This window comes from Falco naumanni, chromosome Z (genome assembly GCF_017639655.2).
Source record: "Falco naumanni isolate bFalNau1 chromosome Z, bFalNau1.pat, whole genome shotgun sequence".
Classification (NCBI taxonomy): Eukaryota; Metazoa; Chordata; class Aves; order Falconiformes; family Falconidae; genus Falco; species Falco naumanni.
In genome coordinates, this window is record NC_054080.1 from 49,270,324 (window position 1) to 49,297,590 (window position 27,267).

Below are 27,267 nucleotides of genomic sequence, written 5' to 3' on the forward strand. Positions count from 1 at the left end.
CAGACCCAGCAAGAAAGCACCAATGTGTGGACAGCATTTACGTTACAGCTTTATTTGCTTATGAGACACAAAGTACTTTTACTTAAGGGTCTGGGTATACTATGGACTTTGTGCCTGAAATTTTACCGTTTTAGCTGTAGACTTTCTCAAGGCCCCAGTTTATTCCCTCTCCCAAGATGCAGGGTAGCTGAATGCTGATGGCAGTTTTTGTTAGCAGCCTGGTTTGTTTCCTGCTTGTAGTTGTTAATTTATTTGACAAAGAAGCACTTTAAAATGACAACATTTATGAGTTCAGTTCAGCCCAGAGGCCAGATTTGTTCTGCTTTTACTCAAGGTAACTTAGTACTGTAGGTTAACCAAGGTCCATGTTTTCTAACCGCTACATTGGTGCAAGGCTGATCATCACCTCGAGTGAGAGTACAAGGTCAAAGCTGAACCCTACAACAGCTAAGTATTGGGAGACTGAAGAAGAACATGAAAAGGAGCAATATGTAATTTTCAGGACACACTGCAGGTCCCTGTAAGCTGGACCAGATGTTAAAGATTAAGCTTGCAAAGAAGAGGCTGGTTCTAGACTAAAGGCACTCTCTTCCCTGTATGCTCAGATTGTTATTTATATCCCTGGGATAAAACAGCTTGTCCCCGTGTTGTAACTGACACTTCCAGATCAATAGCACAGACTGAATCATTGCCATCTGAAAGCAGTAGGGCCTGTGCTGTTGGAGAGGACAAGCCATGTCCTTGTTAACACCTCGGGAAGTACAATCCCATCTGGCACACTTTAGCTAAGGCTTTAGAGGAAAGAAACTGCCTTCTGGAGGTTGTCCTTTTGAAACAAGACTGAGGAAATACTGAGGACAACTTTGTCTAGCATTTTCAAGAAGGAACTTTCCTTCTGCTAGGCTGTTGAAGGGCTAGAGCATATCCTGTGCTTCAGCCTGAAAAAGAGATGAGTGGGGACACTATGACAGAGCCTGGATCCTTGTGGGTGATGTGAAAGCAGGTATCTACTTCTTGTCTGTCAAAAGAAGCCATGGAAAAGGAGGCAGAAACCTCACTCAGCAGGTGTTTCATCTGCCTTATGGATAACATTATGGAGCTCACAGCCATGGGACATTTTTTAATGCAGCTAAGGGGAGACTGCACAAGTTCATGGAAGAAAAACCCAGTGAGGCCCTTAGATGGGAAGCAGGGAAAAAGCACCTCTGGTTAAGTCTTTGAGCATGAAAACGTTGCAGTCTGGGAGACCACACTGCGAAAATGCTGCTGTGAGCTGACCATTCGTTCCTTCAGCAGCCCCCTTCATCTGCTGGGCTCAATGAAACTGATTTTTCATGCTGTGGTGGTTGTTTTCTGTATCATGGAGAAATGTACTTTGGCCCATCTTTGGAGACTTCTAAGTTGCCTCTCTGGCAAATTTGTGTGATTATTAATCTCACTACATTCTGTGAACAACTTTTTTTGCATTTATTGCCATTGGTGAAATGCAAGAGTACTTTGTAAGGTTTCTGAAGCTTGAAAGAGGAGCACAAGACTGAGATAAAATAGAATGATGCTTCATCTGGCAAACCTAAGGTGCTGAATAAGATACAGGAGACGGAGTCTCTGTAGCATTCATAATAGTTTAAAAGCTTAGATGCAGTGTGTGCCACCTGCAATCATGTCTTTGCAGTATTACTTATTAACAATGATCATAAAAAAGTAATTGGCAAAATTTAAAGCAACACTTTACCTACTAGTGGAAGAGAACTAGGCCTTCTGAGTTCAGCTGCTTAGCACTGCAAAATGTTTTTCCTGTCAGTACTCTACCGGCAAACTTTGAAAAGGCACAGGCTGTAAACATCAACCTTCCACCTGCAAATATTTTACCTACCTGCATTTCTACAAGGACTTTCTGAGTCACTTGGGGAGAAAACGTACAAAGAAGTCTCTGCATTTTTCTGCATTTCTTTAACCTTAGCGTTTTGGAAGGCCTTTGTGTATTTTGGGTTTCTGCCTTGAAACCATGTACAGTGGTCACCTTGCCAAAGGTCATCCACCTGCAGTGCATCTGTTCTACCTATTTGCTGCACAGCACAAGGCTGCCTGCCTTATAAAAATGTTGTGTATCTATGTACTGTTAGCTGTAGAGGCTTCAAGAGAGCTGAGCTGCCATCCTTGAGATGGCACTGACAAGTTCATTCTACACTTAATATATAGGTCCTACAGGAGTCAGAACCTCGGTGTCATCTGTCATGGGCCACAATTGCCCCACAATTTTGCTTTCAGTAACTGACTCAACTACTGATTAAAGATCCTCGTGCAACTTTGCGTGGCTGTGTCAGAAAGCAGCGCTTAGTTTTCTCTTGTCCTGGTGTTCAGAGGTGAGTGGCTGAAGTGCCAGCCCAGGCCTTGACAAGGAAGTAGGATGTTCTTCCATAAACAGGGAACACATCAGGCTAGACCAAGAGTCTTTTTGATCTCCTTTGTCTTTTGCATCCTGCATCATGCACCTTGTTTGTGCTGCTAAGGGTGCTTTCCTCCATCATTTCCACCGACCCAGACCACAGCAGGCTGGATTTAAAAACTGGTGCTAAGGAGGCAAAAAATTATGTGAGTCATTTATTGGTTCCGTAGATGAGATATGGAGTGTAAGAGAGAACTGTTCAGTTGGAAGCAGCCTCTTGTGACAATGTTGTGCTATCCAGCCTGCACAGGTGTGCTGCAGAAACGAGGCAAATACTGTAGCAGCCTCTTCCCTCAGAATAAAAATGAGCCTGATTCACCTTCATGCACACTGAGTCAAAAGAGGATGTATAGACAGGGCCATCATCAACTGATTAATTAGTTAACTTTTGAATCAAGACCTGAGTAAACTGATGGTGTGTGTTGAAGGCTGAGCACTTTCCTCAGAAATGGTCCACACAAAGAACTGCCTGGCATGAAGCAGGTAAGTTCCAGGCTGCTGTGCTAATCACCTCCCAGGACTCATTGATGCACTTAAGAGTCCCAATTTCCTCCATTACCTCATCTGTGAGAAAGCAAGATGCCACTGGAGCGAGAAAGCAAGCAGTTAAATATACAGCTGTGGCATGAAATAATTGCTTCTCCAGTTCTCTTCTGCATACTCCCAGAGGATATTCCAAGAAAGTAGATCAACCCAATTTTTAGCTCAGTCTTAAATTATTGAACATAGTATGTACCAGGCCATTAACCAACAGAAAAAGCGGTTATGAAAATGACTTGCATGTATAAAAGAACAAGATATATTTTAGAAAAAGGAGGAAGTATTTTCTCTCTCTTTTTTTGTATGTGGAAGACAGATATGTTGTTATTTAAAAAATAAAAGGTTTTTCATCTTATGAGGATCCAGTTCTGAATATGGGAAGAATCATTATAAGGATGGCAAATGCCATGAAAGTCAATTTCCTTTTTATAAGCTCGCTCTCTTTATCCTAAGAGGCTCTTCTAGAATGTAATGTTAATTCATGCAGTGCATGGAAATGCTAATAACTCTAGTGCTTCTCACAGTAGAGGTATGTCCGCAGTGCAGATCCAAGGCGTGACTGCTGTTCACAGAAGTACCTGTCTCACTTGGAAAGCAGTAAAGCTACAGCAGTGCAAGATGCATTCAGTGAGAACCCAGGAGCTAAAATGTGTGGTACCATAAACCTGCTGCTAGTGATCGGCAAAACATTTAGTAAATGTTCAGCTACACAAACTGCAAAACCATCTCTGCATACCCTATCACTAGCGGTATTAGTGATCTAGTGATCTTAAGGCATACTGGGTGAAGAGAAGGGAAGACAGACAAAAGCCTGTGCCTCGCAGGTTGTTAGCCATTCCCTAGCACATGTGGCACAGCTGGCACAGATGTATCCACGGTGCCACAGCAACTACAGCCTGGCATTTGCTCTGCTCTCCCTCCTGCACACTCTGCCCACTCTATGATTCCTTGAAGGGCCCAAGTAGCTCCAAGGAGAATGGCAGGAAGCAGTGGGCCATGGGGACAGGTACCTCCACTAGGCAGTAAACGGTAAAGACTGAAACACCAAGAATTAGCCTGTTTTAAAAGCAACTCAAAGGCATGCAGTGAACACCTTTCCAAGTAACTGACATTCAGCTAACAGCAGTAAAAAGAGCAATGAAACAGTGGAGTAGACCTTAAAAAGCATAACTACTTCACACCACTGTTCACTGTGCTGATCTGAAACCAGGTAAAGGTGGCTGACAGCTCAAAATCCAGCCTGACCACCAAGAAAATTAATCCACTGTAACTTCCACATCACTTGCAAAAATGCTGTGTCATGTCAGTGCTGAGCCATGTATATGAGAGGATGAATGAATTATACAGGGCTTTTTGAATGCATCTGTGCAAGCAGTGAGGAGGAGTTATGTAAGGCTCCTCTTCCCAACAGAGGGGAAAGTGTTTGTCTGTCTTCCGCACAGTTCATCCAGGGACAGGTTCCATGCAGGAGGGCACTGACGGGCTCCTTTGTAAAAGACACAGAAAATAAGGTGACAGTTTTCTCTGCAATTCTCAAAAATTTCTCAGAAGGTACAAATCCTAGATCCTGCATCAAGCTTAAGTAAAACAGCCTTTAGGCAAAGGATGCCAGCAGGCACAGGAAAGCCTTCAAAAGCATTGTGGCTGCAAGTCTCCTGCAGGTTGTGGAGTCATTTTTCCCTTTTGCAAATAAGAAAGCCTAAAAACCAGACATACGTACTTACAGATCCCTATTCCCGTAGTTACATTCCCATTTCCACTCTGGCAGGCAGCTTACAACCCTCTCCGGTGTGCAGGAGTGGTGAGCCACAGCTCCTACATTTAAACACTCTTCAGGAGAACCAGTTCTGTACTGCTGCCCACAGAGCTTCCTGCACTCACAAATGAACGAAAATCTGATGCTTTGCAGACAGGAGGATAAGCACGCAAAAGCACCTCCAGTGCAAGGAGCATTTCAGTGAGTACTTCACAGTGCACACTTTACAGAGCAGTTGCTGATACCTCATGGCTAGTAGTGGGGACAGACATGTTTTTTCTAGTTGCTTTACGAAGCTTTGAACAGATGGACAGAGAACTGGGAGTCCTCTCCTGAGAATTCTGCTTGATATTGGGAGGAGATGGGGAAAATGCCATTCCCAGAGATGCCAGTGGGAACAGGTTTATCTCTGAATAGAGTAGCTAAAGAAATTCCTATTCACACACTGAGCTGCAATAACTACAAGCTGTTTATCAGCAGAAAACCTACAGCAAAGCATGCCAGCCCTGTGGAAGAAACCTCCCTCACCTCTGCAATGGGTGAAGAGTACCAGCATGGACAATTAATGTAACCCAGCTACTTGTGGTGGCCTGATTTAGAAAAACACTTTGTGTTTTCAGAAAATAATCTGCAGTAAAATAGTACTTTCTTTTTATATGTGTGTGTGTCTGTGTATATATATACAATTTATGTGATGCCTATGTGTGACAAGCGAAAACATGACCCAAACATGTCCCAGGTACTGGTTAGAAGTTTCCTACACAAAACCTGCACAAAACCTCTGTGACTGCCATTGCTGTTCTCTGAATCTGAATCTTTGTTCTGACCCCTTTCTATAGCTGAATGCCTGATTAAACCTACTGTAACTCTTCTACTGTTTTCTGAATCAACCTGGCAAGAAACCAGATTTCAGTGTTTATTTATAGTGCTATTTAAAAAGAAGAAGTTCGCTAGAGACATTTCTGCTGCTCATGTCTGGTTGCAGATGGACTCCAGCCACTGATCAGAATGCAGTGGAGCAGTAGCACATGTAGACTGTAAAGCAATCTTTTCATATTTTGGAACTGGGAAGATGCAGCTTTCTTCCTTTGTGTTTGGAGCTTAGAAGGAAAGAGACAACAACAACAGTAAAAGAAATATCCTAGTATGGACCAGAGTCCTATTAAAACATTTAAAAAGTAAAAAACTACATTTGGGTCTGGTTTCTGTTTCTGTCTTGAATTCCTTGTTCCTTTTTAATATTTATCTTATTAACTTGACAATCATTGTCACAATAGTATCAGAAAAACAATGAGAGCCTACCGTCACAGGGAGTAATAAGAATCCAACCACTAGTAGGAGCTTTACTGGTTGTTTTTTGTGTTTCTGAAACACACCAGAGGGAAGAGAAACGTCTCTCTGTGCGATGCTCCTTTTCCTCCTCATCTTTACCCTGCACTCGCTGACCCAGAGGATGCCAGCCTGCAAAGCCCACACTGCCCATGGCACCGCTGACAGACATAGTCAGCAGAGCCGTTCCCAGCTGCAACGGAGTCACTGCCTGCAAGGCAAGGGGCTGTGCTGCACACCCCCGGACGGGGGGGACTAGAGGCAGGACAAGGCTGAGTACCCAAAGCACCCCTCAGCATGAGAAAACACAGACACCAATGATGAAGTGTCATTCTAAAGAGGGCATCTGGGATAACAAGAAACTCGTTACAAGCTCTGAGCTTCTGAAAGGCTCAGAGAAGTACCAGAAGCTTTGGGTTATCATCATTAGTTGCAGCTTGTAGCCCACCACTCCAGAGCACACACGCCGAGGCTGGGACAGTGCTAGCAGTTAAACACTAGACCACCGACAGAATCGCAAGGCAGTACGGCGACAGTCTGTTGAATAAGAGGTCAGACAAGTATGTGAGCAGACAGGTAGATGAGACAAAAAAGTGCTATCTGTCTTGGGTGAGTGTCTTCAGAAACAGGAGGCTGAGAAAATTCTTTTAACGTACTAGGCTGATAGGAAAAATGGGAAACTGTATTCTGGTTCACAGATATCAAAGTTAATTTTTCTTCCAGTCAGTTTAGTCACCTTTGTCTGTCTCTGTGTTGCTTTTTCAGTAGTAATATGTCTCTCAAAGTTGTAATCGCTGTAAACACTGGCTAATTAATTTGCATGTCCACGTGCAGAGATATCCTCAGTAGAACAAATGAAAGGGACTAAACTATGAAATCAGCAGCTCTGAAGGACCTGAACACAGGGCAAACCTTACATTTTCTTATGCCTAAGCTTGTAGGAAAGGGTTCAGGACCTTACTGAAAAGATAAACACACGGAAAAGTCTTTTAAGAGTAACAGAGAACACAAAAGGGAAAATGGAAAAGGGAAGGAATCTATCTGCCAGCCAAGGAAGTTATGCCTGTGCAGTTAGGAATAAAATTATCATCAAAATTCAATGTAAGTTTGAAGTTTTAAAGGAAATTAAAGTTTGAAGTCACTAGTGCTACACACAGAAATAAAGTAACAGCAACAAAGAGACGAGACAGCTCTTTGCAAGGCTGAAGTAAAGATTAAGGTGAACTTACATATGTTCAAAAATTAAATGAGTGTCTTTACTTAATTTTTTAACAAAAATTATGATGTTGAAGATGGAAACAGAGAAGACAAATGAGGATTTGGGAAGGGAAATTCTAGACCAAGTAGCAAGATTAGGGCTAAATACAGAGTGTTTAATAATTAAATACCTTTTTGAAGGTATGCATTATTTGTTTACAAAATAAGCTTTTCGAGGTTGGTACCATGCAACTAGAAGATAGTATCAGTAGTACCTGTATTTAAAAAAAAAGGAAAATTGAGGTCCAACCACTACACTCTGTTCATATGATGATTAAGGCCACATTTGCACAGTAGCAGATCATCTGGCAGAGGGAAGCTGAGCTGGACCAGAGGGAATGTGTGATTCATGTTTCCATTGAATAGCCAGCATACATGATACTGTTTATGTCAACTTTACAATGTCTGCAGGAAGACAGATAATACTTGATCTAGAATAAAATCTGTTGAGCTCCCTCCAAAAAAAAAGCTTAGAAAAGTTTAGAACGGGCAGAGAAATTTAAGACCAATTCAGTTCTCTGCTTTACATGCATGAGGTTTTGAACTGGTCCTTTGAAACTGGATTTACCATAACATGACCACTGCCTAATATAACCTTAATATCACATAAGTTTTCATAGCAAATTTTGAACAACAGAAGAGTTTAAAACTTGGATGCAAATGGAACAAAACAAAGATCAGTTGCACAAACTAATTGAAATGAAAACACGGTGTCTTTGTGTGTCAGAGTACCTAAGTTTTCCAAACAAGTAAAATCTCATAGAACTCCTGTGAGTAGACTTTTTCTGAAGCCTTTAATATACTCCTATATGCAAAATTTGGTGATATCACAGGGTACTGGGCTATGTAATCCTGGACATTATCGGTGGTCATATGTAGCAGGTTTTGCAGCAGTAAAGATATAAATGATAACCAGATGATAAGTGGCTGCTGGGGAGCCTTTCTGCTGAATACCATGGTCAGTTTAGGGACTTTCTAAAAAGTATTATCTCTTATGTAGTTTCTGTCCTTTACTGATTCCATTGTAAAGTTTTCACAAACTTTAAACACTTAATTCTTTAGCTCACAACAAAAGTTTTTTCCTCAACCTTTCTTTTTTCTTCCTTAAGGAGCAGTAAAATATTTCATAGACAGAGGGGATCTTACTGTAAACTGTGTACACTTTGGTACAATTTAGCACTGCAGTGATTGTTGCACTCTTCTCTCTTGCTTTGTAGAACAAGTAAGTTTTACTTTGTTCCTATATTGCTACCCACCATGCATCATTACAAGCCCTGGCTGGTGGCAATTTATGTACACCTGGCTACTTAGTAAGTCTGATCTCTCTGAGGTCAAGGCTAATCTGTCCTAAAATCAGGACCTTCTGCTCTTGTTTAATATAGCCCACTGAGATTAAAATGGGATTAGAGCTCATCTGATTGGGAGAATAACCTCTGCAGATGAACTCTTCTACTGTTCTTTTGCAAAAATCACTAGGTGGAAACAGTGTCTTGCAGTGGCCATGGGTCCTATATGTCTATATACATAAGGCTTTTGCCAATTATTTTTTTTTAATGTCCCTGTGACAGTTTTGAAACCAAACTCTGAGCATATTATTTCCCAAAGCCAGATCTAAATTGTTAATCTACATATGGAATACATTAATACAGATATAGAATGGGTGGAGTTTTTCTCTTTCATCTCTATGTATTTTCAGTTTATGACAGCAATAAAACTAAAGTGAACTTAAATAACTGGAAGCTGTCAAGATGTACATGTTATGAAGTGTTTAAAACTTCACCTGTTTTATTACCAAGGCTTCTTTTAAAATGTTTTCACTTCTTTAAACACATGTGACTGCTAATTACTCAGAACTAAGATGTTTTCAGTTTACCATGGTTCAATGTCTACATTATAGATATCACAGAAACAAGAATGTCTGCATGACCCAAGTGATATACCTCAAATTGGATTTGTAATGAAGCCAAGCACAAAGATTGCTAAAAAACAGATTAAACTAATAGTACTCTTCTGTGGGTTTTTTCTCTAGCATTTTCAGTAAAGCCATTCTTCTGTAGTTTTTTCAATCTTGACATAGTATTTTTATGTTGAAGTATAAGATTGTGATGTGAGCCTAAAAGTGGAAGTAGAAAGAACAAAATTATTTGGTCATTGTGTTCTCATTATCGAGACTCTATGAAATGCAAAAATGGTAAATTGTCAATGATGAGGATGATTTAAAATATCGCTGATAGCATGCAGAGAAAAGCTTTGCAGGGAGAGAGTTCTGAAAGTGCTATTTTTGCACAGAGAGGCTGCTTGGCTGCTGTCCTGGGTTTCAGTCTGCTCTAGGTGGGGTCATGCTGTGGCTAAAATTAACAAAGTCAATCTGACCAGCTCAGTATGAACCTGGAATAACTCTACTGAAGTGCAGAACTACAATAACTGAGAAGAAAACTTAGGATTTTGTCCTGGGTTGCGTTACTGCCCGTGCTAGCAATGATACCTTGTTATGCTGCAAGTAAATTTCAGGACCTCTCAGCTTTGTCATGATCCTTGGCCATTTCACTCCACTGATACAGGGGGTTACCTTTTGGGTGATGTTACTTCCTAACAGCAGTCTGAGAATCATTCAATAACCAAGGTTAGAGCCTTACCTTCTCTAGCAGTTAAGGCTTGTCTTGGTCCTGTTTGGGTATCGGAGTGAAAGAAAACCCTCTTAAAAGACAAAAGTGCATGTTAAAGAGTTGATTGAGTTCTTAAAAAAAGTTGCCACTGATATGTCCAATTACATTTTCTAAACCATATTGGATGAGCTCCTATATACTTTTTACTTGAGACAATGCATCCGTTGAAAGTATGAGGTATCTCACTAAATGAGCATGTGTGAGTGTCCAGGTTTCAGCTGGGATGGAGACAATTTTCTTAGTAGCTGGTGCAGTGCTGTGTTTGGGATTTGGTGTGAGAACAATGTTGATGGCACACGGATGTTTTTAGTTGTTGCTGGGTGATGTTTGTACTAAGTCAAGGACTTTTCGGTTTCCAGCGAGAGGGCTGGAGTGGCATGGGACACGGGGAGGGGACACAGCCAGGACAGCTGACCACAACTGGCAAGGGGATATTCCACATCGTATTATGTCATACTCAGCATATAAAGATGGAGGAAGGAGGAGGAAGGGGGGACATTTGGCATTATGGCATTTGTCTTCCCAAGTAACCATTACACGTGATGGAGCCCGGCTCTCCTGGGGATGGCTGAACACCTGCCTGCCCATAGGAAGTGGTGAATGAATTCCTTATTGTTCTTTGCTTACATGTGCAACTTTTGCTTTCCCTATTAAACTGTCTTACCTCAACCCAAGAGTTTTCTCACTTTCACCTTTCTGATTCTCTCCCCTACCCCACTGTGAGGGGAGGGAACCAGTAGCTGTGTGGGGCTTGGTTGCCAGCTAGGGTTAAACCACGACAGTGAGGATATCAGTATCAGTCCATAAAATTTAAGATTTTCAATTTTATCAGCAAGTTTGTCATTGATAACCTTAGAGTATACAACTGTGTGAGATAAAAAAGCCACATAATTGCACTCATCAGCACATTATAATAATTTCCCATCACCCTCTGAGAAGTTACCTTGCATTCCCACCCTATCAGAAAGAACAGTTAATTGATTTTTTTCTGGCTATAGTGCATGTAAGCTTTTCCTTGAAGATTGCCTGTGTCACTTGTAACTACTCGGAAATTTTGGCATGGTAAACAATGTAGATGTTTACATTTATTTTTCACTGGTTTTGAAAGGTCATAAGAATGTGCAAAGCTACTTTATTCACCATGTCATTATATAAAAGAATTTCTACCACTCAGAAATATTCACTTACTCCATTAGATTGCATCATACAACTACTGCAATTAGTGTGATAATGGAAAGTATAGTTACTGAGTAGCAAACCTTACAATGTCTTGGTGACCTGCTATGCTCATTTTGTAAAACATGATTTGCAGGCTACATAGCTAACATATTCCATTTTCTGCCTAACTGTAGTTTAATGTAATAATACATCATTCTGCAGCCTAAGTTGCTTAGAATGATTGGTTCTTGATCTATCCTCATGGCTGAAAATGGAGCTGTAACTTGTCAAGGTAATTTTGTGGCTAAAATTTCATAGCATCCAATTCATGCCACAAGTCTCATGGAATTCTTGACAAATATTCTTTCTGGTTTTCCCTTTAAATGTATATGACTATGTGAATGGTAGGAATACCCAGTCACCATCCTGTTGTCTGTGATGCTCATATAGGCAATAGTTTGCTTTCTTAATCACGAAGCTAGAAAAGCACATGAGCACTGGAACATCATACACATGTAGGGGATATATTTTTAAAAGGGCCAAAGCAGTAATCACCTTCATAATCAGGAGCTGAAGATGCATTCTGTGTTAAACATTGTCTCTGAAATTATTTCCTAGATGTCATTTCCCTTTCTTGATTCCTTCCTGTGTGCTAGGTAAAGCAATGCAGTTTTGTTGGCTAGGAGGAAAAAATAAACTTTCTGCTCTTTTAAGTTAGCAAATACAGTCTTTTTTTCTTTTCGTATTCACAGAAAGAAACCTCTATTCTGTAAAAGCAAGACTCAAAACACAGCTGATGTCGCACGACTATTACTAAAGTGAAAGGTCTCATCCAACTACGCCGTTTTCAACAAAAACATTAAAATTTGTCCTCTGTGTCAATGGCACAGGCTAAGCCAACACCAAAAATGTTTAAATTGATCAGAAAAAAATTGGCCTCTTTACAGAATTTGTGTTCTATTGACTGGGAATTGCATTATTATTTTAACATCTCAAATACTGCTTTGCTAGAAAACAGATAGCAGACTATACATGACTGTTTATCAAAGCCTTTCTTGCCAGATACTATACAACTGATGATGCCTGACAGCGGGATGTTGTATAATAGTCACCAGCTTAGGTAACTGCCACAGAAGGTAGATTTTGTAATTGTCAGACCCTGCTGAAAATAATTCAACAGGTTAGTGGAAAATGAAATAAAAAATAATAAAGCAGCCACCTAAAATGGCATTTGATGTCAGACTTTGAAGATAGTGTGGACTGTCAAATGGTAAGATAGCATCACTAAATCATGGTTTGCCACTACAGAGTTACTTGGTGACCGCAGTTTGAAAATGGGAATTCACAGCATTATGAAAAATGGACAAAGCTGCACCCAAGAAAAAACAAAACTCCTGTATTTGGAGTTACAGGAGCTGTCACATGTTTATATATTTATGATGGAAAATAGTGGTTGGAAACCATAGGAGCTTCACACAGACTGATCAATAGAATAGCTGATACCCTTGTTTTCAGAAGGAAGCGGGAAAGGAGACATGAAGAGATGGGAGAGACATGAAGATATTGCCCATGGGAAAGCCCAAATTCAGCAACACCCCTATCAATGTAGCTCACCTCCTGAAAGTGCCAGCAACTGAATGAGCTACTTAGAGATCAAATGAAAAGGTTTAGAAAGCTTAATTAGTTAACTGACTATATGTATTTGACAGTGCATGCTATAAAATGTTTAGTAGCAATATGCTTTGGAAAAACAGGTATGATGTTGGGAGCTGAAGCTTTAAAGAAATTAGGAAATCCCACGGACGTCCACTGTAACGGTTGAACTATTGCTTAGAAAAACAAGTGTTCTTCCAGAGCTTTGGGGCCTGGAACAATCTGTCATCACTGGTGTTCGAAAACATGCAGCCCCACCTCCAGGACTTCATAGCAGCAGGACAGGTCACGAGAGCCATGTCCATCCACATAAGGGGGTCTCCAACATGCCATGCAACAGCCATGGGCCAGGCAGCTCCTCCACACCGGCAAGGAGCAACTGGGGAGCAGGGGTCCTCTCTGCCTCCTGCCTCCCCGCTGCAGGGCATGCACCTGTGGGCTGCACCAACTGGGGGTGCTCAGCCTCCTGTGGATCCTCATGACTGCCCCAGAAGCTCTGTCTGACAAGGCTGTCCCAAGATGAGCTGTGCAAGACCTTCTGGCAGCTCAGCTGCAGTTTCTATGGGGCATTTCCTGCTTCAGTCTCCATTTCATTCTACGCGTGTGGCACTGCTGTGAAAGGGGAAGCACCCTGGTCGTATCTCTCTCCTTGCTTTTACTTGCTTTTACTCCCCTCTGAGACTCATGGCACATGTGCTGTGCTTATTTATGTGAAATGTAATTCTGTTGGAGAGCAGAGAGAGACTGTTTGGCACTGAAGTGTGTTGATTTATTAAGATAAAACATTTATTTCTGTTATAAAGTTTTGGGAAATGAACTTTAAAGATAAGTATAGCATGCCTCCATGACAAAGAGTGTAACATGTCTACATATTTAACATTGGTCTTTAGAATGTATTGATCAGCAGTTTAACAATAAAACATCAAGCTGGGATACAAATGAGTTACAACTAGGTTGGCAGGATTTCAGACACCCCACAAAACCTTGACAATTTAGGTAAATCCCATGACTGATTCATCCAGTTTGAACTATTGGACTAGCTAGGGCACAGATGAAATAAAACAAAACATATCTCCTGAGTCCTCTATGCGGTGGTAGAAATCACTCACAGAGGTAAAAAAATTGCCAAAGTAGATGTGGCTTTTAAGTTTTGCCAGCAAGCCCACACAAGTGGAGCCGGATTCATCCTGAAGGCACCTAAAACTCTTTAATCCTTTATTTACTGTATAAACTCCTGCAGTGACCAGTGACCCAAGCGACTTTCAGCCCTGCATGTCTCCAGCACGAGCTTAGGTCTCACACCTAGCATTCCTCCCCAAAATGTTCCTGTAGTAAGGTACAGCCTTTGCTAAACAATGCTTCTGCCAGTACCAAACCTTTTTGCATTGGTGCATCTGTACATTGCACATTGGTAGAACACAACAAGCAGCCTGTATGCAAAAGATAAGGTTTGGAGAAGTAATTTTTTATGCAAACCATGAAGCCTCAATGCTCATGCTAGCAAAGGCCATACATATCTCTTATCCACATGCTGGGCAGCTACAAGTAATGACAGACCCGGTGCTTTATGCCTGAATGCCAGTGTTGAACTGCTTGACCCTACAGGTTCTTGCCACACATGAATGAATGAGGATGTCCCCTTAAAGGACAAAAGGAAGGAATTTGTCCAAAAAAAGTAGATTTGCAATTTGCCTTTCTTCTGTCCAGAGGGATTTTCAGTCTTTCACTTGAGCTGAGGCACACGAAATCTTGGCACGCAGCCACTCTTTTCCCCAAATCATGCAAAATTGCCACTTAATGTGGTATTCTGTTCATTCACGGTTCTTCCAAGAAGATCTGACAATAAACTAATTGCTGGGAAAAAACCATAGGCTGGCCTGCTTGACATCTGCCCAGTAGAGGCATGACAATCAGTAACACTGTTCTTAAATATCTGTGTATCACCACACTGATTCCCAACCCCTTTTTCCTAAAGAAATGCCAAAATTGTGTGTAAGAAAGCTTCAGGAAATAGATACAGCTTTCATCTCAAAACATGCTGTGGTATCTGAAGAAGTTCTGTCAAATTTTAGGTTCTTCTCTTGCTCTATGACAGCAAGATGACTGGAACCATCTGCAGACCCGCAAAGGGTTGGCAATCATTTGCTCTGCATGTTTAGGGAGAGCAACAAGTTGCATGGACCCTCGTTACCTGGACATGTTAGAGGGACCCTCGGGCAGGTGGAGAGTACCAGAAGGCACCGCTTCCCTTTCTTGCCTGCCTTGTTGCCCCACAGGCAGTCTGCAGAGGCAGACTTCTATGTCCTGATGCAAGCAAGCAGATGCTCTTAACCCTGAGCATTTGTGACTCGAACTCTTTATACAGACCATATTAAGAAAAGCTGCTATTTCAAACCTGAACCAGAGCTTGCGTGCAAAATGTTGTCTGCTAGTTTTGTGAATCACTTTTCTCTTACTTTGTTGAGAGCCTGACCTAGAAGCATCAGCTGCAACATCACCACTGTCAAAAAGTCTGTAAAGGCACTCTCCTTTCTCCCACTGCGGTGTAATCCTGGCTTGAACCTTAGTTCCCGTGATAGCACTGATCAGTCCCACCTTCATCTCCTCAGACTTTTTTCAAGTTTAGCTAAAATGATGGACCTAAGGTTGCTATAGTCCACTATCAACTTTAAAACTATTCATTCACCAAAAGAAATACTGCATAGTCAATACCCGATAATGACTGATGTCATACCTGTTTCTTATGAAATGGACTTCCATGTGCAGAAGTGATCATGGACGTATGTGATAAAGTCTTCATAAACCACAAGAGTGTCTTTAGTTTTGCTCCTCTTGCTGGTGCTGAAAAATACAAATCTTGAGTACTAAGTTTAAATAGAAGCCAACGTGTATTTTATACCATCTTTATAGTATAGTATTAATTTTAACTCTGTGTGTACATATTAAATCTTCTCTGACCTGGGGCATGGTGCATACCACTTACTGTGAGATCTGCTCTTTTCCAGTGATTACAGAAACCAGTGAAGAGTGTTACTCATTTTTGGCATTAAAATAGAGCTAAATGGAATACAATTCGTCACACACTAAGAAGTTTACAATATAATTTATATGTAATTTCATGTCTCTTAAACACAAAGAGATAAAGCCAGCTGTCACAAGTCAGTACAGTCAATCAGACAGTCCAAATCTGTCTGAAAGCAATGGAAAAGCAAGTTTGAGCAGCAGCTTTCCAGCACTATCAGCATCAAATACTGACCAGTGGTGATTGTATTCAAGGTGGCACTGGCCATTTGGTATTTGGAGGGAAATGTTCAGATTCTGCAGGAACTGATGCTGGTGGTCCAAGCTGGAGACAGCTGCAAAAGTCAACATCTTTTAGATCTGACATAGAGCAGAGGTTCTCAGCATTACGGGTCATATATCTGGAAAAAAACCCAAACAGATCAAGTAATTTAATCTGTCTTCTTAAATTGTTCTTAATATAATGAACATGTTACAGTGACCTTTAGAACGTCTAATGGGTGATGCATTTCAGCTTTTTGAATATTTAAGCCACCTTCCAAATTATGTCTCATTTGTTTATTCTTATTTTTGCCTGTGCATTAAACTGCATCATAATCAAGTTGGATTTAAAAAAACCCAACTACCTGATACAGTTAATTTCAGATCCCATTATTGTATTTTCTCTTAAATCCCAATGGTATAAAATCATTCTTTGCTGCTTCTCTTGAACTGCTATGTTGGTCTGTTTCATTTGTCTGTTCCTTAAGAATGGGCTACCGCTGTACACCAAAAAGACTGTTTCACTTCTTCTGTGATCAGGATTATCCTACAGAATGACAATTTGTAAGCTTGGGAAATTTGGCTAGGCTTTGGGATGAATTTCTGTAAAAATCTCTTAACGAATGCAGGAAGATTACATATACTTTAATTATTTATTTTGTGATAGAGTGTCTTCCATTTGAAAAAAACTCGGTATCTTGTCTTTTGAAAGCTTCTCAAAACATCTATTTATTTCAGTTCCAACTTTCCTTTTATGTTCTGACTCCATATTCTCTCAGTTTGAAAGGTCTGGGTTTTTTTCAGTTGATTGGACTAATTTTGTGGTGCTGCTTTAAACCACTCTTTTGATCTTACTCTAAAATTCAATATAGCATGACTCAGTGCCATGACCACTACCAAATACGAAGTCCAATATGTCAGCTATTCTTTGAAGATTTTTGTTTCTATTGCAACCACTGAAAATTTTGAAACTGCTGACACGTGGGGTCTCTGATCTGTTGACCTGAGCATGTTTAATCTATAGTATAAGCACTTACAGTGCATGTGTGCAGGACTTTTTAACTGAGCAATGCTAATTGGTACTATGCACAGAAGGACCTAGCAATGTAAAAGGGAAATGACTCCATGACTTTCCTTTAACCGGAAATGACAAGGGGTTAGCATTTACTTCAGTCCTAAACTGTTTTTGTCATCTTTCTTTCTTTCATTCTGCCTTGTCTGCACACCAGCTCTGTGCGTAGTTACTTAATCAACAAATTGTAACTCTTATTTCAGAAATTCTCACCATTTCACATCTCACTGAGGACAGTTTTTAATTTACATTACCTCCCTGAAAGATTCAACGAGGGTGGGGATTACTTGAAAACTAGATTACTGCAGAGACGAAGACAAGTATCTTGCAATTCATCAGGTGCAAGGAATATGAGAAGGCTGAACATAAGGATAAAAAAAAAATGAAGAAAAAGGTAATTACTGTGTGGTGGTATAGTAATAAAGACACTTTAATTTGTGAGAGGAGTATGGTCTGTGGGAGACATTTTGCTCCAGCTCTGCCTGGACAATGTGTAAGAAATCTGAGTTGCAGCTAACACCAAGTTTGACCTCCATCCCTGACACTCCTAAGTGTTGCCGGTCACAGGGAGCAGAGGGTTTCAAGCTGAGGCTCCAAGCAACTTGGTATATGAAACTGCTGGGAAATTGGCAAGGGTGTTGAAGCTCATCTACCAAACCAGCAATTGTTCCTAAGGCTGCTGACTTGCCAGCTTGCAGGTGTTCTTACAAATAAGCCCACAGATCACAGCAAAATAAGCACTCCCGTTGACTTCAGGGCAGCTCACTGCAGTTACATGACAGCACTTAGGTACAAGGAGTGCAGAGGAAGAAATTATCATGCCTGAAAGAGAAAGGCATAGGACAGAGAAAGTCATGTTGCTCCGTCCTGCTGTTTTTTGGAAAGTGCTATTACCCTGTAAGTAAAAATAAACAGCTGGATATAATACACCCAGAATTTTAAGTGGATTTCAGTAATGATATCCTATACAGTATTTTCTTCTGTTTTATCACTAGCTGTTAGGCTGTGGTGGCTTTACTCTGACTTGGACCTCTCAAGCCTAGATAAAGAAGGTGTGTACTTTCATTGAAGGAAGCTGTCCTTTAAATAGACTGGTATGCTTTGGTGACAACATTTACAGGTGCCATATGCCTAACTAGTATTTTAGGCATTACATTAGAAAAACATGTTATTTAGTGCTCTACAAACATGGCTAAAAAAGCTTTTGTCTTTTACAAATAGACTGAATTTATAGCTTCCTATCACTGTGTTCACTAGTAGAAACTGGAATCAGAAAAGCAGTTAGCTTTAGCCTCCTTAATAAAGGTGTTTACAGTGCTCGTTGTAACCACACAGAACACAGATCAAGCGTCTACATTTCTCATCTTACATATTAAAAAAAAAAAACTCAAAAACTCACAAAGCTTTTCAAATCAATCATATGTTAAAAAATGTAAATTTGCACCTCAGCTGGTCATGGCATATGGTAATGGTATCAAGACTGCTTTAAAAGGCATGTGTCAGCAAGTAGAATTTAACCCACTGCAAATGAAACAGGAAAAAACAGATGATCTCTGAGGTGAAATAGTAAGCCAATGCTTACAGTTGAAGGTAAAGCTCACCTTTTGCATCTTTTGCAGCTAAAGCCCTAAGTCTAATTTTATGTTGGTGGCATAGCAGTAGTTACACAGTGATACTGGTCTATATTCCATTTTCACTTACAGTTTTGACTCTAGTGAGGACTCTAACATTGTGTATATGTTAACCTTTTATTTCCCAAATAAAAGCTTTTTCTGCTCCTCACCCCATCCCACCAGTGAGCAGGCTGGGGGTACACAAGGAGGTGAGAGGGAACACAGCTGGGACAGCTGGCCCCAACTGACCAGAGGGATACTTCACACCACATGAAGTTATGATCAGCATATAAAGCTGGGGGAAGAAGAAGCAATGGGTCCTTACCCACAGCCACAGTCCCTCCAGGAGTGAACCTGCTCCAACATGGCCTTACCCCTGGCTGCAGTCTCTTCAGGGGTATACCTGCTTTCTCATGGGCCTGTTCATGGCCACGCGCTTTGAGGTGCTGCAGAACAACTTCATGCATTGCCATGGATCGCCTCAAGGTGTACTGCTGCAGCACGGACTTACTTACAGCCACTGATGCTCTAAGGTGTACCTTCAACAAACTTCCTGGGGCCACAATTCCTTCAGAGGTATACCTGCTGCGGCATGGACATAACCACTAACACAGACACTCTGGGGTGTCCTGTTCCCATGTGGACTCATCTACAGGTCACAATCCCTTTGACTTGAGTTCACAACGGGGTTCCAGCCTGTCCAGTACAGCAGCACAGAAGCAGCTGTGATGCCCTGGCCATCTGCCAGCTCAGGTGCATCGCCATTGCTGTTATCAAAATGATCCCAGGCACAGCACAGTGAGATGATAAGCGATGCAGCAGTACAGCAAACAGCAAAAGTAAAAGAAGCCACTCAAGCACTTAATATAGAGTGGGGCAAGCAAGCCCCATGGCAAGCACAGGAGCCTGCCCATCAATAGCTAAACAGCACTAACAACTATAAATTCAGACTAGCACATTTCAATCAAACCTGTTGTTATCTCGAACCCTTCAAGCTCCACGTTGGGCACCAAAGAGGACTGTCATTATATAACCCTAGCCAGCAACTAAGGACCACACAGACACTCTATCACTCTCACCCAGTGGGATGGGGGAGAGGATTGGAAGAGTAAGTAAAAGTGAGAAAACTGATGGGTGAGATAAAGCCAGTTTAACAAGTAAAGCAAAAGCTGTGCACACAAGCAAATCAAAACAAGGAATTCACTCACCACTTCCCATGGGCAGGCAGGTGCTCAGCCATCCCCAGGGAAGCAGGGCTCCATCACTCATAATGGTTACTTGAGAAGACAAAATGCCATCACTCTAAAAATTGCCCCCTTCCTTATTCTTCCCCCAGCTTTATATGCTGAGTATGAGATAATATGGTCTGGAATATCCCTCTGGTCAGCTGGGGCCAGCTGTCCCGGCTGTGTCCCCTCCCAATTTCTTGCACACCCCCTGCCTGCTCATCAGTGTGGTGGGGTGAGGACCAGAAAGGGCCTGGGGTCAGGGTAAGCCCTGCTCAGCAATAGCTGAAACATCTCTGCGTTACCAACACTGTCTCTAGCAGAAATCCACAATATACTCCTATACTAGCTACTGTGAAGGAAATTTACTCCATCCCATCCAAAACCACCGTGTATTAATCTAACTCTATGTTGTCATAGAAAGACTCTTTCACAGTCTTTCACTTGTTATACACTGCAAAGTGTTGAAATAATTTTGATACTTCAGATGTCACCTCTTCCCAGCTGCAATTAGCATTTAAAAGCTTAACATCAATTTCCATTCAAATATGCCGCCTCTGTAGTCATGGTAACCTCCTCATCAACTGTATCTTCAAGCTTTATAAGGTACTGCTGTGGTGCTTAGAGATGTTGTGCAGGATTTTTCATTTGGTTCCCTTCTCTTTCCCTCTCCTTCACAAAAGACTCTTCTATGCTTGTTTTTACCAAGTTGGTTTAGAGCAGAAAAAGAGCCAAATGGAAATACTGGTTAAAAAAAAAAAAAAAAAAAAAAGTTCTACTTCATGGAGCTTCCTGAAAATAGGAGGTGGTCAAGAAGAGTGGCTTATAATTTCAGAGGGCTCATAACACACAGTGCAGTAAACTACATATAAGCTATTAAAAAGTACACATTAAGCATATATAGAAATGAAAACCTAGCTGTATGTACAAATGTCCAAGTACTTAGCAGCCCTCTTCTCTCCCCACTTAAGAACAGAAACATAGAACCAGATCTAAGCCGAAGGCTGCTCAAATAATCTAATTATTCTGTATTTAACCAGGATATGCTCTGACGTTTAATTTTGTGAGAAGAATATGAAATTTATTTTATCGCTAGTTATCCTCCTTATACAAATTTAACCAAGGTTTTTTTGTTTCTGTCATCATTTTATGCAGCATGTACATGAGAACAAGTTGGCTGATTCAAAACGCTTGTTATTGTAGAGATACCCATTTGTGAGCCACATCATTCTTGTTACAGGTTTTATTGTCCTCGACTTGCAATGCATGCTTATAGTTGGGAGAAAAATAATTTCAAGTACAGAGAAATGGATATTATCATTGAGATACATAGACATTTGGTTATTAGATAATGTAATTATAGGGGGATATTATAAAATAATTATAGGGAACTTTTTACATTTTCTCCCTGTGGTCATTCGCAAAAATCACCTGCTTACAGTTGTCTTTCAAAAATTGATAGAAGGTGGGGTACTACACACACCTCCCTGCCTACCTCTGGCCAACTGTGAAGCTCTGAAAGCATCTTTTAGGTATCTTTCTCAAGTGGCAACTTCTCACAGACTGCAAGGCACAAGAAATCACATAAGCCCACTTACCTTTAATCACTGCACAGCAGGCACAGGTAGGATATTTGAGATGTAGCCACTTTCATCTGTCTTGCATGCACAGATACAGACAGTAAATCTGCATTTATACTGATTCTTTTCTAAGTGGCGGCTCTAGAAAGATTGTTAAAACAATCTCCACACCTCTTTGCATCATCCTGAGCCTAAACAATACAAATCTGGGTAATCAACAGGCACCCTCTATCAGCTGCCAGACACTAACGAGAACTTCTCAATGTGTAATGTGAAATAAATGTGAACCACCTGTGCAAACTCTGGCTTTGAAGGGCACTTTGTGTGTCTGAGGCAACCAGGGCTCTCACTGGAAACTGTTGAAATTTTGGAAACAGCTTCTGAACCTTTTGCATCCCTTGCATGTCCACATAGTCTCTTAAGATGCCTATTGTGTTTCGGTGTATCTGGTTTTGATATTTTACAACTCTTTAGAAGAACTTACGGGTTTCAAATCAACACTGAGGCAACTCAAATGGCCCAGATGCTGCAAACAGCTGGTGTGAAGATGCAAATAGACTATGCAACCCAGGCCTACCCAGGCTATCCTTATTTTTCATGTCATATCCTGATTATAATTTTTAAGATACTTACAAGGTCCATGTTTATCACTTAATAAAAACCTTTGCATTTTTGTGTTCTTCATTAAGCACCAACAGTTCAAAACAAAGGAGAAGGTGTAAAAACCAAAGTTATTCTTTAGCCCAAAGAAACTGAGAGTTCACCATTTGCAGTAAACTTTTTTGGAATGTGAATGCCGAAACCAGGACACACTGAAAGAAGAAATAGTGCTAGGGAGTTTTTTTACCAGATTCTTCCCAGATCTCAAGCACTGTCCCATCCATTTCATCTGAATCTCCCTGCTCTCACCTGAGCTCTGCATTTTTCAGGGATTTCCACTTGGAGGTCTTCCCCAGCTGCCCAGACCCAGTGAGGGCCTTACTGGGGTGCTGGCCCACCTACGGTAGATTACTTCAGTCTATCCACAGATTGGCACGTGAGTTTTTCTAACAATGAATGGCACAGAGTAGGAGTATAAGTGGCATTTCAAAAGCGTAGCACTAAGAATTAGCTATGGAAGAGCTGCATTGTAACAGTTGCATTTGAACCATGAAGCAATTTCTTAATGAAGCACAATTTATTGGGAAAATATTTATGTTGAAAGATGGAGACCACAGCAAAAAGGGGCAGTTCTGGCTAAGAACTTCCTGTTTCCTGGGGTGTTCAGCACATCCTTACTGTTTTCTGTGGCAACTTAGAAAGGTGGTTTGAAGAAATTTCTCTTCATGGGTAAATTCATGGTGGTTAATAACTTTAGAGTGGACACGCTGACTTCCTCAAAATGAAAACCGAAATGTGACATCCTTTTCCTTCATTTCCCAGTTCCCCTTCGGTAAACATTCGGAATAAAGGAAATTTTGACCAGAGGACCTCTCCTTCTTAAGGCTACCCCCCTCCTCGAGACTTACCACCTCTGTCAGAATTTTACCTCGATCGATCTGCACCAGCTAACCCCGGACAGAGGGGACACGCCCCCAGCACCCTCCCTCCCCCTCGCCCTGCCGCGCACCGAACGGCCGGCGGGAGCGCGGTGACCCCGCGGCGCCCTGCGCGGGGCCGCGCCGCTGCCTGCCCCGCCTGCGAGGGGCGGGACGGGGCGGGTGCCACCGCCCACGGCAGGCGGCGCGGCGTGGGGCCGTGGCGGTGGCCGCCCCTCCCGTCCCCATTCCCTTGCCCGTGCCCGTGCCGAGCGCTCGCGGTCCGGCGCGCAGCGCAACGCGCCTCCGGGTGAGCGTCGCCGGTTTTCGCGGGCGGGGGTTGGGAGGCGGCGGTGCGGGGTCCCCCTTCCCCGAGTGCCCGCCCCCGTGGGTGGCACCCGGCTGCGAAGGGGTGCCCCGTGCGCCGAGCCGGCCGCGGTCGGGGATGGGGGACCCTCAGGGGCTGGACCCGCTCCCGCTGCAGAGAGGAAAAAAGTTGGTGCGGTGCGGAGGGGTGCGGAGCGGAGCGGTGCGACATTGCGCTGAGTTAGGCGAGGCGCCGCCGCACCTCCGCGGGGGGGGGGCGGAGAGGACGGGGTGCCGGGGGCTGCGCCGCGCCCCGCCCCGCTCCGCTCCGCCGGGGGACGAGGTCCGCGGCGGGCGGGAAGGGGATGCGGTGCGGCGCGGTGCGGCGCCGTGCGGCGCGGCGGGCGGGAGCGGTCTGGCCCGACGCTGCTGCGGGAGTTTCGGGGCAGAGGGCGGCCCGGGCGCTCGTGCCGTTCCCGTGATTTGTAACGGTTTCGGGGTGACCGGCCCATCCGCCTCCAGTTCCGCACCGTGCCTTTCCGGTATCTTTCCTGCTTGATGTGTTTATGGCAGTCCGGTGAGCAGTGACTGTAAGGTAGAAAATAAAATACCTCCACTGTGGTGCTGCATCTTGCAGAGGGAGTATGTCTCTGTGACACCTTCTTAGTACAGAAGCCGTTCGCAAAAATCAGGAGAAACTGCACATGACAATAACTTTTATGTAAATAACTGCATGTAATAGTTGCAATTCTCTATTTAAGAATATAGTTATGTATACAATCAGTATTCTGCTGATAAATGGATTGTTTGGTACTCAGCTATTACTACAAACTAAGTATTTTTTGACTGTAGTAGTAAGGACTAATAATCAATTTTACTTTAAAAGTGTCCTGTATTTTGTGTCATATGACATGAAACTTATTATCCACAGTGCATATGTAACTACTTTTTATATCACTTATATTCTTCAAATTCAGTAACCAAAGCACCTGTTATTACATAGTGGGCTTTTTTCTTGTTTTAGAAGTGCTGTTGATCTAATGTGCTCAGCTCTGGCATACATGCATAGTTCTTCTCACATAGTTTAATTTCCCAATGTTTCATTTGTTTCATAACCAACTTGTGTGTAAATTTAAACTGTTTTCTTAAGGGTCTGTAAAAGGAGCACTTTTAAAAGATACGCAACACATAGGTATTCTTAGTAACTTCCTACATTTATAACTGAATACATGACATAAACCGAAACAAAGCCAGAAGCAAATTAAAATTTTGTCCTAGCTAGTCCAAGCTGATGTCCTAGGTCTAATCAGAAGCACACTGAGTTCTCTGTGTAAACTTGAGTCAATTTTGCAGAGGAGGTAAAGAAACTGTGGATGTGTTAGATCTTCATTTCGATTCTGTTCCAACAGTGTATTGTTTTACGTACATATCAATGGCTGTTGCTCTGTGCATGTGTAATGTTTCAATTAATACTGCCTCAGCTGCCTAAAGGTCTGATGAGACTCTTGTTAGCACTTTGATTGCTTTTTCATATATTATTGCCCCTGCATTTGGGATTTGAAAATTACATGACTGTGGTGGAAAGTAATTACAGAAGGTAATAGTAACGATCTTTGGTGTATCCATTGAAATAGTAGTTTCTTCATTTTCACACAACACTTGGGGACAGTTTTTACCTTCCACTGGGACTTTATGTCAGCAACTGAGGAGAGCAGTGGGTCAGAGACATGTGAGAGGCATAAAATAATCTGAGTATTGGTAGACTATTATCTGCAGGGTGCTGCTGAAACAAACATGTCATTGCTGTGGCTGATGGGATGTGACAGGGTTTTGTGTTAGAGTTGGTAATATTCTGATTTAAATTCTAAATTTAACTTGTTCTGTAAAATGCTATTTAGAAGGTTCTAATCACAGGCTGTTTCACTAATATTAATAATACCTGTTTGTCCTTTTAAGATGAATGAAGAAAATACTTCCTATGAAGAATAAAAGTACTTGATTCTAGGAAAACTCTTAAAGCACTTCTATCTTCAAAGCTGGAGAAAAGTATGAAGGAACAATCCATCTGAGTCCCTCAGCATCTCACACAGAACACAAAATGGCTCTTCAGAAAAAAACTGTTGCTAGTGTCTTGGAAGAGTGGTGTTTGGAGGAATCACTCTTCGGTTGCAGACGGCACCAGAATGTTAGGAAAAAATTGAGACTGATACGAATTATAGGGCTTCTTGTCAGTGTAGTGGCCATTAGTACTTTCTCTCTTTCAATTAGTGCCTTTTTCAAGATGGAACCACATAGCGTGGCATTGGCCAGCAGCCTAGGTAGCCAAAAGCTGGTGCATGGGCGCCAAAGAACTCTGTTGGATTTCACAGAACAGAATGAAGACGGCACTCCAGACCCACATACTATGAAATACGAAGCTGAGCACAAAAATGCAACAGATGATCATGTCAAGGGAGAGTACCCAGAGGACCTTTTCTCTCTTGAGGAAAGAAGAAAGGGAGCCGTGATCCTCCATATAATTGGAATGATTTACATGTTTATAGCCTTAGCCATAGTCTGCGATGAGTTCTTTGTTCCTTCCTTGACTGTCATCACTGAAAAACTGGCCATATCTGATGATGTGGCAGGGGCAACCTTCATGGCTGCTGGTGGGTCAGCCCCAGAACTCTTCACATCTTTAATAGGAGTGTTTATATCCCACAGCAATGTTGGCATTGGTACAATAGTGGGATCTGCCGTGTTCAATATCCTGTTTGTTATTGGAATGTGTGCTTTATTTTCTAGAGAGATTTTGAACCTTACTTGGTGGCCACTTTTTCGAGATGTGTCCTTTTACATTGTTGACTTGATCTTGCTAATCATCTTTTTTCTGGATAACTTCATCATGTGGTGGGAAAGCTTAGTACTCCTGACAGCGTATTTTTGCTATGTGACTTTCATGAAGTTCAATGTTCAAGTAGAAGAATGGGTGAAGAAATTTTTGAACAGAAACAAGGTTGAGAAGGTAACAACAGCAGACGCTGAAGGAAAGGTTGGTCAATTTTTAATTAGTGTATGTGTAATAATCTCCTTGTAAGTGCTGAGCCCTCCTATATCATAAGGATCCTAGTGTAGTACAGTAAGCAATATAAAAACAGTTCCATGTTTTGCTAAAACATCTTTTTGTTTAATCAGTCTGGTAGGATCGAAAATATAAAACATGAGGTAGCATTCTTGTAAATCAATAGCTTTTAACTCCAGAATGATCCTAATCACACAGGAAGCAAGGAAAAATGCCAGCAAAAAGATAGAAACCTTTACTCAGCATTTTGGCACATTAATGAGGCCTGAGATATAGCTGCTGTTTTTTCCATAAGTTTTTGGATTAAGCAGTAACAATATCTGGGGAGGATCTTGTAACAACATTTGGCTTTTTAAAGACTTTTAGTGCACTTTCTTCCTCAAAAGAGCAAACCACTCAGAACAGTATACGAAGGTATTTTTATACATGTTTTTCATCTACTGATGCTGATATACAGTATTAACTTCCAGTTGCAATTAGTGACAGTTGCATGAGAAAAGTCTGGAGAGAAACAATGACCACAATAGGAAAAAGCAGAGGTCCTCTGTTTAAGCAGGATGGTTTCCCATTCACAGTATTTGCAACTAAGCAACCCAACTTTTGGCCTAATACCTGGCCACAAGTAGAGAAGGCGAGTTTCTGCACATAGGGCTTGGTGGGTCTTCAGCAGTTACTACCAACTTTTAAACAGCTCTCTTACTAAAGCAGGCTATATTTAAGGGACTTACGAAGCTGAACCCATAAAGACTTGTGTATGTAGCAGTGTATTAATTGGATGTTTAATACTGAAATTGAAATTTCTGGC

General features: G+C 41.8%; 1 protein-coding gene and 1 long non-coding RNA gene across 6 annotated transcripts in view; one reads left to right on the forward strand and one right to left on the reverse strand.

Moving 5' to 3' along the window:
• Positions 1-12,875: 12,875 nt before the first annotated feature.
• LOC121081173 lies at positions 12,876-23,203 on the reverse strand. Of its 2 annotated transcripts, none has more exons than XR_005825607.1 (4): positions 23,087-23,203; positions 16,062-16,227; positions 15,540-15,646; positions 12,876-13,417 (listed from the first exon to the last, which is right to left on the reverse strand). It is a non-coding gene; the product is annotated as an uncharacterized LOC121081173 (long non-coding RNA). The 2 variants fall into 2 exon arrangements; XR_005825606.1 differs by having other exon boundaries at positions 12,876-14,659.
• A 103-nt stretch (positions 23,204-23,306) lies between these two features.
• Positions 23,307-27,267, forward strand: part of SLC24A2 (solute carrier family 24 member 2) — a 114,796-nt gene continuing 110,835 nt past the window's right edge. For 3 of the 4 annotated variants that reach the window (XM_040580227.1, XM_040580231.1, XM_040580230.1), the window contains exons 1-2: positions 23,307-23,405; positions 25,358-26,432. In XM_040580227.1, the coding sequence (XP_040436161.1) occupies positions 25,500-26,432 (933 nt within the window). In that variant the 5' untranslated portion in view covers positions 23,307-23,405; positions 25,358-25,499. Of the gene's footprint in view, positions 23,406-23,525; positions 23,595-25,357; positions 26,433-27,267 lie in introns of those variants that run through there. The other variant, XM_040580228.1, reaches the window with a different exon arrangement.